Genomic DNA, 14174 nt, shown 5'->3' with positions numbered 1-14174 from the left:
ACTGAAAAAAAGAACTTTACCAGCAGCAGACAGGGTGTACAATGCGTCACCCCCTTGGGTTTGACCTCATCTAGGTTTTACAGTGACAGGAGAATGTCAGTTCCAGGACTCTGCCACCAGGGAGCATTTACAAACCACCGAACCGGTGCTTAAGGCCGTTGCAGGAGTACGAGAGCTGCACCCCGGGCACCCCACCTTACCTGCTGCGTGAGCACAACTTGTGGAAACAAACAGTCGTCACTACAAAGCTGTGTTAACTACTACCATTCTTGAACGAGCAGTACGCTAGAAGTATAAAGCCACTAAAACTGCCTCACCTAGAAGTCCAGCAGGGTTAGCTGGAAATAGAAAAATAGGCTAAACGTTTCAGATGTATTCACATGTTACCTGGTGTTTCCACTTAATAGAACAAGATAGTTCAGACTGAAGTGACCTACAACAATCATCCAGTCCAACTGCCTGACCACTTCAGGATTCATTTTCCTTCAAGTATTAACAAACCTTCAGGATGTTTGTTCCATTCTGATTCCTCAGATTTTATTCAGGTAAATCAGCTGCATGAGTTTCTGTACATGAGCCACATCCCTTATTCACTTGAGTTCAGCAAAAACGAAAGTAGATGGAAAATAAACCTTTTAATGACTTAAATTACTATTTTCCTGTAAGATTGTTAGAGGAAAGTAGCTGTAAAAAAATACAGAAACTGTATTCAGTGAGGAACAGTAATTTTATTTAAATCTACTTCATGCGTAAGCATGATAGAACCCCAATTTAACTTTGGCAAATATCACAACAAAAAAACCAAGCAGCCTATACAGAACAGTGAAAATGCCAAGGATACGGGTTTTCCACAGTTTTACTGCAGAGCAAATGTATTTGGAAACCTCACTTTGGCTACATCATTTATAACCATATAATTAAATAAAGGTAGTCTTTCACTCTCACTTCTTGACTTCTCCAAGATCTTCAATGCTATCATCATCCACCTAGGGGAAAAAAAGGCCAAAACACAGCACATTGAGTATATTTTCTTCTTACGTGTCTCACTCAGTATTCACCACTGTATGTGTAATGAAGTGTGGGGGAAGCACCATCTGAGGGTCCCTGCTGTAAATTCTATGTGAGCGACATGTGCCTACGGGGTGCAGCTGAACCTATGGGGCTCTGAATAAAGACAGACCTACAGTTATTTCAGTAAAAACTACAGCCAGGAAATACCACACGGAGAGTCAAAGAAAGCGCTTGCAATTACAGCAGCACAACCAAACCTCTCAACAGTCGACATTTCAGTCCAACCCAAAATTAGCTAATCTCTTCTGAAGCACAAATGTGTGCTTTTGGGTTGCTTTTCTTTGGGTTTTTTGAGGGTTATTTGTTGTTGTTGTTTCTTTTTTTTTTTAAATTTGCAATATTTTAAGAGATTTTTAAATAGGATGGCAATGTAAGAATACTTAGGCATTTACTGTTAAGAAACTGTCACAAAGAAGCCACAGATATTTGGCAGCTGGACTTATTCCTACATGCTTTTCTCCTGTCGTATCCACAGTAACAGCACTACATGTTTAGTGAGTTAATGTTTCTTCGACAATGGAAGCAACATTTGATTTCAGGTGTAATCACTCCTTAACTTAGTCAGTCATAGGTGGGAATGCAACAACTGGTCTTTTATTTTTGCACAATAATCTGTGCTGCCAAAGATGAAACCCTTTTTCAAAATCACTGGAAATTCACACGCTATTGTGCAGAACTAGAGTTCTGACAGAGAAAGGGTTTATTACCTCAGGCCACTTCTCCTGGATTACATCAATAATATCATCTGTAAAGTCGCCCTGAATGATGATTTCATCTTCTCCTGTTACTGAGGCACCGCAGGAAAATTTCTGAGCAAAAAACCTTTGTGCTTCCTTAAGATCAATTTCTGTTGATGGGAAAATGGACAGTTTAAGTACAGTCATTTCATGCAAGTATTTTCTCAAGTTTAAAACCAAAAATCTTGCTTTCACTCTTGAAGAGCTAGTGGTAGTTTACAGTTAAAGCTTCACTACCGTTTCCATTGAAAGCAAAAGTCCGTTGTTTACATACAAAACAACTGACTGTACAAATCTAGCAAACTCTTCAAGGTAAAAACCCCTGAATGTCCTCTACATATTCTGTTTATGCAGGCCTATACTACACACGCTCACCAGAAAAGCACATGCAGAACTGTTTAAAAAACACCTCCAGTTCTGAATAACTTCTGTAGTTATTGAACAAATTTTTCCATAGAAGTGCTTCAGTGTGTTCTTTTCAGACACATGCCCCAACAATTTTTGAGAGTGGTTTCCAGCACAAAGATACATAATCCAGTGCAGATCAAGCTCATGAATATTACCAATCCCTCAACAAAACCGACAATACCCTCATGCAGGAAATATGTAGCACATCTTAATACAACCAAGGTTAAAACTTACCTTTTTAACAGAATTTGTGATCAATGTGTGAAGTAAGATGTTGTTAAAAACATCAAGTGGTTTTTTGCAGCTGAACCAAAGCTATGTGGGACAGCATTGTTAGCATACTTTGGCAATAATTTGACTGCCTTACTAGTAAGGCAGTTAAAGCCTTACTTAGTCTCAAGAATAGGTAAAATTGTCAATAACATATTTACAGGTTTGATGGAATTAAGAAACTTTTTGAAAATAAACATGTATAATTAAAGACAATAGACTACTCTGAAGTCTAACATGTGGCTTAAAAGATGAACATGAACCAACAACGTGCACTTGCAGCCCAGAAAGCCAACCGTATCCTGGGGTGCATCAAAAGCAGCGTGGGCAGCAGGGCGAGGGAGGGGATTCTGCCTCTCTGCTCCACTCTGGTGATACCCCACCTGGAGTGCTGTGTCCAGCTCTGCAGCCCTCAGCACAAGGACACTGAACTGTTGGAGCATGTCTAGAGGAGCCCACAAAAATGATCTGAGGGCAGGAGCACCTCTCCTACGAGGACAGGCAGAAAGAGCCGGGGTTGTTCAGCCTGGAGAATAGAAGGCTGCGGGGAGACCTTATTGCAGCCTTCCAGTACTTAAAGGGGGACTCTAGGAAGGATGGGGGCAACCTCTTTAGCAAGGCCTGTTGTGATAGGACAAGGGGTGATGGTTTTAAACTCAAGGAGGGTAGATTTAGACTGGATATTAGGAAAAAAAATTTTTCCTGTGAGGGTGGTGAAACCCAGGAACAGGTTGCCCAGAATGGTTGTGGAGGCCCCATCCCTAGAAACATTTAACGTCAGGTGGGACAGGGCTCAGAGCACCCTGATCTAGTTGAAGATGTCCCTGCTCACTGCAGGGGAATTGGACAAGGTGACCTCTAAAGGTCCCTTCCAACCCAACCATTCTATGATTCAATGATTGCTATGAGAAGCCCTGTTTCAAAAAAAGCCTGTAACCCTATTTGTTTGCAAACACCATGGAAATAAGGACTTCAATAATTTATGCCGAGGGAAGTCAGTGTGCCTTTGGCATGCTTTGGAACTGCTAAAAGCACCTTGGGACTTTCACCTCGCACAGATGAAAGCGGATCACTCAATGTAATACAACCAGAATAAATATCATGTGGTTAAAGGCAAGCACACCCAAAACCAACAAAAACTGCATAACAAAAGTCAACTCACCAAACGTTGCAAGGCCACATACTCTCGTGACATATTTTTTCTTTGCTCTAGGAATTTTAGCTATTGTAACTTTCTGTGGTACAGTCTTCTTTTTCTGTTTTATCTGACCTCTTCCACCTTTAAAACAGAATATAAGGTTACATAATTAGTTAAATTATGTCACATTTAATCAACGAAAAAAGTATATAAGGTCAGATTTCATCCCTATAAACAAAGAAACTGTTATCTCCCCATCTCTGTTGGTAATTGTCTCACACTGTCTCACGTTCAGGTCTTTTTATTACTTAAGAAAGGTCCCATGTCATCAAAGCTTAGCATTACAAGGAGGACCAACATATGCCTGTCAAACGTGCATTTGGGTACAGCTTGCACAGCAGAACCCCACTACACTTATCAAAAAAGGGGTTTTCCCCACACTTTACTAATCACTGCATTTGGACTACATGTAACCCCTCTTTCAGGAATTGTTCTTTGGTTGTAATCCTAGGAACAAACTGTTGCTTTAATGTTTTCCATGAGTTTAACATCCTCAGGGTTTGTGTATGAGGCAAAGCAATGTACTGGACACCAGAGGGAAATTTTTCACATTGAGGACAGTCACCATTGGAATAATCTCCCCAGGGAAGTGGTTGACTCGGCCACATTGGACACCTTCAAGAGTCGTCTGGACAGGGTGCTGGGCCATCTTGTTTAGACTCTGCTCTTCCTAGAAAGGTTGGACTAGATGATCCCTGAGGTCCCTTCCAACCTGTGATTCTGTGATTCTGTACTTGGGTCCTTCTACTGAGGCCATGAGGACGTGCCTACTCAGGCTGCTGGGTTAAACAGCAGATTAAATTCTAGATGTCCGTGCATGACCCCAGTATGAACCATATATCTATATATGAGCTAGGAGAAAACACCACGCCTCTGAAAGAGAAGCCAGCTACAGTAGTTGACTGCCAAACTTCCACATGATCTAACATCTTTCCTACTGTTTCTAGGCCAACCTGAGGGAACACTTCATGTATTAGGCTTTTATTAGTCTGAGTAAAGCATGCAAAAGATATATTCTGCTCATTAGGATTCTTCAAGTCAGATTAAGATCTCTGTTAACTTTGTATACAGGCATCAAGTTACTCCAGGGTAACCAAAGTTTCATATTCTCGAGCCTCCTCAGCATGAAAACCTAAAGAATTTATGACAAGCAAACTAACCCCTTCTGACTACTTTTTTTCTAATGTGCAATACTTTCAATTCTACATTACTATAAATTGACATCAGATAATTTAAGATAGTAAATTTCTGTCTTAAAATTTCTTCAGCAAATTTCAGCACTTACTAAGGAAGTTTTTGGGTTTTTTTCGACACCCTCTCTCTTACGGTCAATCTTATACCATCATACTTAACACCATACCATAAGTTTTTATGAAACTTTAGATTCTAGGAGAAAATCCTTAAGTATTTTCAACACTCGTATTTTAAAACCAAAAACCAGACTGAAAGCTAACCATACCAGCCCACACAATAAATGAATGTTGAAAGAAAATATCCTGAAGTCTCTGGGAAAAGCATCCAAGCTACGGGACATAAAATTACTGTTTTCACTACACATAGCCTACTGACAAGGTAAACACAACTGGTTACCAATACACACAAATAAAACATCTGCAGTCATATGTGGCTTAAAATTTGAATCTTATTGGGCTGTTAGCCATTATTTCTGAATCGCTACAGACACAACTGACACTCCACAGGCAAATGCATATTAACAGCCACAGCATCCTGATTTATGGTGGAAAGCACATTAATTAATTAAACAGAAAGAAGATAAGCGTGTTTAAATTGTTTCATATATTTTATATCTTCCAAAGTTGGTTTTTGAAAATGTTTTTCATTAGCATTGCTGGGAAGAGATGTAGCTGTTAATGGAGACATAGGTGGTAAGTGTTAAAAGCATAAAACCAAATCCCGTTACGTGAATAGAGGAGTGGAAGGAAAAAAGGCAAAAGCAGTGTCATGAGGCATTAACAGAGGAAAGCAGCCTATAAACTGCTGTTCAACAGGGTAGAAACAAGTATTCCGGGAGGCATGCCAGCTGATTTTAGGTTGAGAAGAATTACTCCCTGAATAAGTGCAATAGCAGTGACAGGAACAATGAGACACATGATGCAGGTCATCTTTCACTTGCTATTACTACTGTCCAATTCTTTCATCAGCATATATCACCGCACTAACTCTGCTACCACTGGAAGAAAGATATTCGGTATCTTCTATGCAGAGTCAAAGTGCATCTAACAACCAAAATGCAAGGAATCTGTGCCATAGTCCAGACCAGCAGGTGAGAAAGGGGTGCCCCAAACTGCTTATAAATCAACTATTTAGACCTTGCCTCTCTTTTGCTTCTTCTTCTCTTCTTCTTCTCCTGCAGTTCCTTGGCCTTCTCCAACCCCAGCTTCCTGTTTAGGTGAATTTTCTTAAATACATCAGAAAGGAGTGGGCAGAAGAAAGAACAAAATCAGCGGTCAGACAACCACAGCCTCACAGGAACAAGAAGTAAGGTACACTGATATTTTGATAAATCCGTAAACTCTTTGCTTAAGTGCGGTGGCCCCTTGACTAATGCATATTACATCTTCATTACAGTACTTATGCAAATTAGACTTCAGAAAAGCCTTAGCTCAAAAGATACAGTAACAATTTCAATAGTCTCTTCACATAATTTCCAGAGTGACAGAAATTAGTGATAGTGTTAATATGGAAATTCCAAATGCAAGTCAATAAATTCCCTATTATTAATGACCTTTCCTCCAACCATCCACAGAAGACTGGACAGACATAAAATCCAATAAACTAACTTTGATGGGAAAGAAGTACATGGATGACTGGTTACAGTATGAACCTTAAGAAAGCTCAAACGCTATTACTGAAACTAGACATTGTTTATTCAGTGTTTTCTGACATTATCAAATGTATTTTCACAGCATCCAAAAGCATGGCAGACTCCTTAGAAAATTATTAACTTTCACACTTGATACAGCAGGAAAAGGGAAGAGATGAGAACTGGACAAGCTCAAAGATTTTGGAATAAGTTTAAAGGAACGTATCAGTCAGAAAATAGAAAAGACTCTTACCTACTGTAAGTTTTGCAAACTCATCTGGAAAATTCTTTTCTAACCATTGTCTGCATTTAGTCACATCAGGCATGTATTCGCAGTACTGGAGAAGAAAGGTCATATGAATGTTGTTAGCAGAGTAACTACAAAATATGTCACAAACACACACGCCAAAACACATTTGCGATTCAGCTCAGCCGTTTTGCCTTAAGAGGACTGAATACCAATACTATACCAGTGCATAAGAAACCTCATGTCGTCCTAAAGATGACAGTGGCTGAAGCACAGAACTGCCACAGTTAAGAAAACCCAGAAAAGATCAGAAAGAATCATCACAGTCAGGAATCACAGGACAGAAGAAAAACTCAGACAACAAAAAAAATTAACTCACCTCTGTTGGCAATGAACAGACTGGAGAAGGGAAGAAAAAAACAAAAAAATAATAGATTACAAAAAGAAGTTCTCCACTTACAGCCTTAGCGTTAAATTCAAAATGGTATTTTAGAGATGACTTCTTACATCATAACTTCTGGTTATAACCACACATTGACTCAAAATGATTACTTTATTGATACCACTCTACATTTTAATTTTTTCTCTCATTAGCCATTTGCTCACTTGCTCTGCATTAGGGTAAAACTATCACAGCGAGAGCAGCCAGTCAGTGAAGGAAGGGAAGGAGATGCCTACAGCTTTGGGAAAAGTTACAGAAAGAAACACCAGTACTACCTAGGCAAAAGATATACCTAACAAATTATCATGTATTTGGTTAACTTTGCTTTTTTCCAGGAGCTGCCAATGTCCAGACAAGGGGCTCAGCCCTAACACAAACCCAAACCAATTGTGCAGGCTTTCACGCTCAACCAGGATTCTTTCCTAATCCCCTGCAATTGCATTCAAGCCCAAAGCAAAGCAACGTACCTATCTAAAAACCGTAACTGTCAAGATTATTTACTTCCCTTTACATTTCACCCACGTTAACTACAAATGTGAAGAGTAAATAATAATTCTAAACACAGAGCAACAATCACTGTCACAAATTCTAACTTTGTTTCTTACTGTCATACTAATGCTCAGAGGCCTCGTCCATGCTAAAGGCTTTACTGGCTTTCTGCAGGAAGAGATCTCTGCTCGACAATTCACAATCTGAGCACCACTCCCATTAATGTAACTTTTACACACAGAAAGCTGTTAGTACCTCCCCTTTCTCAGGGGGAAGATCCTACCCTTCACCAAAATGCTTGAGATAAAGTATAAAACACAGGCTATTTCAGAAAGACAATCAGAAAGGTCAAGTTGACCATGGTCTAGCTTCTCAATAAAAGCTGGCCAAAATAAAACCTCCAATTCTCTCATTCTTTCTCACAAACAGCACATTGTAAGAATCGTGGACAACTGCCCCATCAGCACTTGCCTCCGCAGTAGAGAACCCGAAGAGGATAGTCAGCATCTGACCTGGCACCGCTCCTTACGTCTCCTCTGCAGTCAGGGACCACAGGCTCAGCTACATCTGTGGCCATGTCACAAGCCTGGAGGTCAAAGAATGGAAGAATCAGGAGCTAAGCTCTGGACTAAAGTTATTCACACCTTTCCCGAATCAACAACAATCCCAGAGACTGACAAATCCCAGAGAAAAGAGGTACAACTGTAAGAACAGCAGGAGAGATCAGGAGGGAAAAACAAGAGCCAAGAAAGAATAAAAAAATACAGGGGAAATGGCTGTAAAAGATAGCAAGCAATATGGAATACTAGCACATAAGGGGAAAAAAAAACCAAACCCAAACCACTACAAAAGGTAGGGTAAAATGAAGAAAGATCTGCAAGAACACCACATAGAATTACAGAACATAGTGGGTTAAGCAAAATGTGAAGGAACACGTTAAATCAGTGGCATACAAACGGTAGGTGCACTGGGGGAGGCACTGCCAGAATACTGGCAAAGAAAACCAGTGTCTGAACAGTTACAATCCGACCCTGGGATACTGACAAAAAAACCCAAACACCACAAAACAAGCAAACCAAACTCAACCCACTAACACAATCAATAATGGTTTATATGCGCACATTTTCGGGCAAGAGGTTTATAAAATAGGAGTAAAGAGGGAAGGGGGTTGCAGTGCAGAAGTCCCCCAGGGTCACGGGAGCAAGAAGGATGTCCGTGCGGAAGACTCAGAGCCCGATGTTGAGCCTGGGCAGCGAAGGCAACGGAGGGAAGATGCCAGGGCACCAGAGGTGGTGGGGTTCGCGGTCGGGGGGACGGCAGGGAAAGGCGGCAGGCGGCCATGGTGAGGGGAGGGATACTGGAGTACCCATGGAGACCCCAAATGGGGGCGGCAGGGTACTGGGGAGGAGCGGTACGGGTAAGGGCAGGTCGGGGGAAGGGTGCTGAGCTACTAGGCGCGGTGGGGATCGCAGACATGGCGGGATGGGGTTGAGGGGAAGGAGGGCGGCGGCGGGGGGACGGGCTGGCGGTGCGGGGAGGGCGGCGGGGCTGAGGAAAGGGAGGGCAGCGGTACCCGCGGGGGGAGGATGCTGAGGTGCGAGAGGCGAGGGGCGTCGCTGCCAGGGGCGGCAGAGCCGCAGCACCGGGGCAGAGGGAGGCTGTCGGGGCTGGGGGAAGGATGCTGCGGGTGTGGGGGTGGACGGGACAGGCCGCCCGCCGCTGGAACGGGGCGGGGGAGCCCAGGGGCGGCGGCGGCGTGGCGTTACCCGGGAGGCCCCTCAGGCCGCGGTGGCAGGGGGGGAGGCGGCGGCGGCGGCGGCTCCTCCTCCGGCAGCAGCGGCTCCCCCACACCGCGCGGCACGCGCGCCCTCCCCAGCGCCGCCTCTGTCGCCGTCTCGCGAGAGCCCAGCGGAATGAGGGGATTGAGCCCGCCGGAGCTCCGTCTCGAGGAGGCTGCGCCGCCGGCTCCAAGCGTGCGAGCCCATAGGCTACCGGCCGCACGTGACCAGGCGTGCTACGGGGCGCTGGAGCGGCCGTTTGTGGCGGTAGGCCGCCGGCCGGCCGCCCGCCGCCATGCCCCGGTACGCGCAGCTGGTGATGGGCCCGGCGGGCAGCGGGAAGGTGAGGTGGGCCGAGGTGGGCCGAGGTGGGCCGGGAGGCGGCGGCGGCGGCGGCGGCAGCAGCAGCAGCAGCAGCAGCAGCAGGAGGTCGGTCTATCAGTCCGTCCCTGACGGCGTGTGTGTTCCTTGCAGAGCACGTACTGCTCCACCATGGTGCAGCACTGCGAGGCGCTGGGCCGCGCCGTGCAGGTGGTGAACCTGGACCCGGCGGCGGAGCAATTCAGCTACCCGGTGATGGCAGGTGAGGGCCGGTGGCCGCAGGGGGTGCTGGCAGCGACCCTGGGGCGCGCGCGCTAAAGCCGCCTCGCGTGTCCGTTGTTCCAGACATCCGTGAGTTAATAGAAGTGGACGACGTCATGGAAGATGAGTCCTTAAGGTTTGGCCCCAATGGCGGCTTGGTGTTTTGCATGGAATACTTTGCCAATAACTTTAACTGGCTCGAAGAAAGCCTTGGGCATGTGGAGGATGACTATATATTGTTTGATTGCCCAGGTAAACAAATGTCTATGTGTTGGTATCGTTCTTCATATGCGATGTAAAATTTGCAGTCCTTTTGTTGGTCATAGTCATGCACGCTTCTTTTTATCTTTTTTTTTTTATTTTGCATTGTTAACAGTTGTCAGAGTCGCTTTCAGATGTTTCAGAAATTAACTTTGTCCCAGGCTAATCTGGGTGACTGCATTGACTTTTAATAGCATCATATGGTGTGGGAATGCCATGGCAACTGCTAACTAACACTAGCTGGAGGTCAAGGGGGAGGGGGGGAACCTTCTCTTTCTTTCCCACTTCTCCGGTACAAGTCTGATACAGTCAGAGTTGTCCGAAAAGAAACATAATGCTTTATCAACTTCTATTAATTATAAGTGCAGTGGTCTTATTTATACAGCCAATAACTGTTCCTGTTAAATTTACATTCCTGCATGCTAACATCCAACGTGTGCCCTAGGTCAGATCGAACTCTATACACATTTGCCAGTGATGAAACAGCTGGTGGAGCAGCTTCAGCAGTGGGAATTCCGTGTCTGTGGAGTTTTCCTTGTGGATTCTCAGTTTATGGTGGAATCTTTTAAGGTACCCATTTCAAATCTGGTGTAAAAGTTCATATTGCTAAGGAAAAAGAAATCTGAGCAATTTAGGGAGCTGGGTTTGTTTAGCCCAGAGGAAAGAATGCTAAGTGAGGGGAGATCGGATTGCTGACTTCAGCTGCCTCAGACACAGGTTGCAGCAAATAAGAATTCCAGTTGGATGTAAAGAACACCTGCACTGCAAGAGTTGTCAGACTGGAACAGGGGCACAGAGAGACTGTAGTGTACGTTCATGGGGTTGCTCAAAGCTTGACTGGGCAAAACCCCTGAGCAACCTGATCTGACTTTGCACCTGGCAGTTTGAGCAGTTGTATGAACCGGACAACCTCTAAAAATCCCTTCCAACCTTAATTCTTCTGTGGTCGTATGAGAGCTTTCTCAGCTCTGGAGAGAGAGCAGGCCGCTTTCCTTCTCTAGCAGTAAGAATCCCGAGATGGGCTTTGACTTTTGTAATGGCCTTTTCGGGGTAGATCCAGATTTGAGGCTCTGGAAATATGATGGCAGATGGGAAGCTCAGCACCTCCCTCTTCCAACAGAAAGATTCCCCACTTGGCCTTGGATGTTTCATGTATTAATTAGCTAGATTTGGTCTGTGGTGGAGTGTCCTTCATGTTTCTATTATGTTTTTTTGCCCTTAACTACATCACTTTTCGTATTTCTGAAGTTTATCTCTGGAATTCTGGCAGCCCTCAGTGCAATGATATCTTTAGAGATTCCACAGATTAACATCATGACCAAAATGGATTTGCTGAGCAAGAAAGCCAAGAAGGAAATAGAAAAGTAAGTTCCAAAAATGTACTTGCTCTGTAGCATAACATCTTGAGGTAAACCTCACTCAAAATTCAGTCTGTTGTTTCCCACAATTGAAACATAGTCTTTTCAGAAGGGAGAAGATACATTTATTTTATATCGAACATAGTCTTTAAATGTCTGGATAGGATGCTTACAATTTAGTCACAGTCAAAAGGCTAGCTCCATGTTTGTACGTATCTCTGTTTTTTTCTGTAAATAATTATCTTGAATAACTTAATGTCATTCTGAATGACATTCCAGGGTACTGTGCTCACCAGGGTACTGTACTTCAGAACCTAAACTGGAGGTGATCCTATAAATTTTTTTATATTGAACGCACTGAATTACTCGATGTGTTACTTTTACATTTGTGCTAAAATTACAAAATTTTTTCCTGTGGTCTTCCTCAAACGATACTTTCTTGAGTATGCAAGTATATTAGCAAAAAGAAAATTAAAAACTGCTTCAGTCATTTCTACTAGCAGTCATAATCTGAAATATTTAAATACTTACAAAAACTATTAATAAACATTTAAAGTTCTCCTGATATGAAGTTAATTCATTCAGATCACAGAACAATAGATGGTTTTGGTAGCTATATGAAAGCATGATGACTCATTTCCTCTGTGACCAAGGGTTCTTTTGATGTTAACGATGACTCTGTTTCTCCCAGGTACTTAGATCCAGATATGTATTCTATGATTGAAGATTCTACAAATATATTGAAAAGCAAAATGTTTAAAAAATTGACCAAGTCTATATGTGGATTGGTAGGTATATTGCTTTTTAACTGGTACACTTACATTCAGTCCTGTATTTATAACCCATACTGTATGGTTGCTGACTTTATTGCTGTTATAGATACTGTATGTACTATAATAATTCTCCCTGCCTCACCCGAAACTATGTATTTACCTACCAGACTTATTAACAAAGCCAGGATCTAAAAGATTCTCAGGCAGTTGAGCATTTTACTTTTTGCCGATTTTAACTCAGTTCTTAATTTTTTCATATTAGTTTAAGATTCTTGATACTGACATTTGGATTGAGCCAATACATGTTTTGTGAATCCTGTTCTATTAGCAATTCCAGAAAATGTCTTTTTCTACTCTGTAGAACTCGGGACTGACAGCCAGGTGTTCTGAGTGGGGAATTGTCATTGGTTTGCAGTGTGGCTTTAAATGGTATTTTCGCAGTCCAGACAAGGAAGACATAAGCGTGGTTTAAGGAAGTGGCTTAGAGTGCTGTGATTGAACTAACTTACTGCATTTTCCTACTAACATCCTTTGCATCCTTTCTCTAGATCGATGACTATGGTATGGTTCGATTTCTACCTTTTGATCGCTCCGATGAGGAAAGTATAAACATAGTTCTGCAGCACATAGACTTTACCATTCAGTATGGAGAAGATCTTGAATTTAAAGAACCAAAGGTAAGGTACTGCTGATGATGAGATGAAAAATTAAAAAGGATCTATAATGTAAGTTGTAATACATGTATATTCTTTGCCTTGCCAATAAATTATTGTCTTAGTGTGGTTCAAAATAAGCTATGTTTAGTCTTTTAGTGACAATGCTTATATCATCTTCATTTGCAATTACAAAATTGAAATTCTTTAATACCGTTTTGCATATGCAGACTGATCAAATGGTTGTTTTAAAAATAATGCTTTGGTTTTCAAAAATAATGGAATTTTAAACTTCAAAGGTCAGAAGGGACCATTAAGATCACTAAGATTTCTTCCTACATGACTGTTCAGACCCCCCTGATAATTCCTGTGTTGAACCCATGTGTTGTATACGAGATGCAGATTAGGAATAAATTCTATCATGTACAATACATGATAGAAGACTGCTGTGTCAAAATCTGTTCCAAGCGCTGTCTAGTTGTATTATTCAGCTCATAAATCCTAAGGAACAAGTCCAGTTCTTTTATTCCAATTTTAAAATTGTTCTGTACTCATTAAGTATGCAGAATACCTGGATCTAGGTTTTGACCTATACAATTTCAATAGCTCTGGAAACAAATTGCTTTTCAGAAAGTTTTGCTATATGTTTTATGGAATCATTATTAGACATTGCTCCTGTTGTGGTTTCTAAAATAAAACCTCACAGAACAGAAAATGTACAAGAGCCACTAGGGAAAAGTCAGGTTTTACCTTCTTTGTTTTCTTTTTGGCAGGAATGCGAAGAAGATAAATCTGCTCTTGTGGATGAATACTTTCAAGATCACGTGGATGAGTAAAAACCAGATGTTCAAAAATGGCAGGAGAATGCCTTGCTTGTGTTAAAAAAATAAAAATGGAAAAAATCTACCCCTACACAAATATCCTTGATGTTTTATCTGTAAGAGAACTAATATTTATAGTGAAGAGTGAGCTATATGACCTCATAACTATTTTAATAAACAATTTTTGTTCTTACGTGTGTGTGGTATGAAATACATAGGCTAGCAACAGTACATATAAAAGTTCCCAGCTTATATCTGTATC

General features: G+C 42.2%; 2 protein-coding genes across 4 annotated transcripts; one reads left to right on the top strand and one right to left on the bottom strand.

The window, feature by feature from the left end:
- Positions 1-708: 708 nt before the first annotated feature.
- Positions 709-9586, bottom strand: DENR (density regulated re-initiation and release factor). Its single transcript, XM_075109967.1, has 8 exons — positions 9453-9586; positions 8158-8272; positions 7135-7154; positions 6762-6846; positions 6020-6103; positions 3649-3765; positions 1779-1918; positions 709-986 (listed from the first exon to the last, which is right to left on the bottom strand). The coding sequence occupies exons 2-8, from the start codon at positions 8261-8263 to the stop codon at positions 942-944; spliced, it is 597 nt and encodes a 198-aa protein (XP_074966068.1). The 5' UTR covers positions 8264-8272; positions 9453-9586; the 3' UTR covers positions 709-941.
- On the top strand, positions 8880-14105 carry GPN3 (GPN-loop GTPase 3). 3 transcript variants are annotated; one of them, XM_075109966.1, is made up of 8 exons: positions 8880-8901; positions 9939-10047; positions 10131-10298; positions 10753-10877; positions 11556-11671; positions 12357-12453; positions 12987-13115; positions 13865-14105. In XM_075109966.1, exons 1-8 carry the CDS (start codon positions 8896-8898, stop codon positions 13925-13927), a joined length of 813 nt encoding a protein of 270 aa, XP_074966067.1. In that variant the 5' UTR covers positions 8880-8895; the 3' UTR covers positions 13928-14105. The 3 variants fall into 3 exon arrangements, with proteins under 3 accessions (XP_074966067.1, XP_074966065.1, XP_074966066.1); XM_075109964.1 differs by lacking the exon at positions 8880-8901 and adding an exon at positions 9258-9767; XM_075109965.1 differs by lacking the exon at positions 8880-8901 and adding an exon at positions 9584-9807.
- Positions 14106-14174: the final 69 nt, after the last annotated feature.

Source organism: Phalacrocorax aristotelis, chromosome 15 (genome assembly GCF_949628215.1).
Source record: "Phalacrocorax aristotelis chromosome 15, bGulAri2.1, whole genome shotgun sequence".
NCBI classification, from domain to species: domain Eukaryota; kingdom Metazoa; phylum Chordata; class Aves; order Suliformes; family Phalacrocoracidae; genus Phalacrocorax; species Phalacrocorax aristotelis.
This window is presented reverse-complemented; position numbering and strand designations above follow the sequence as displayed.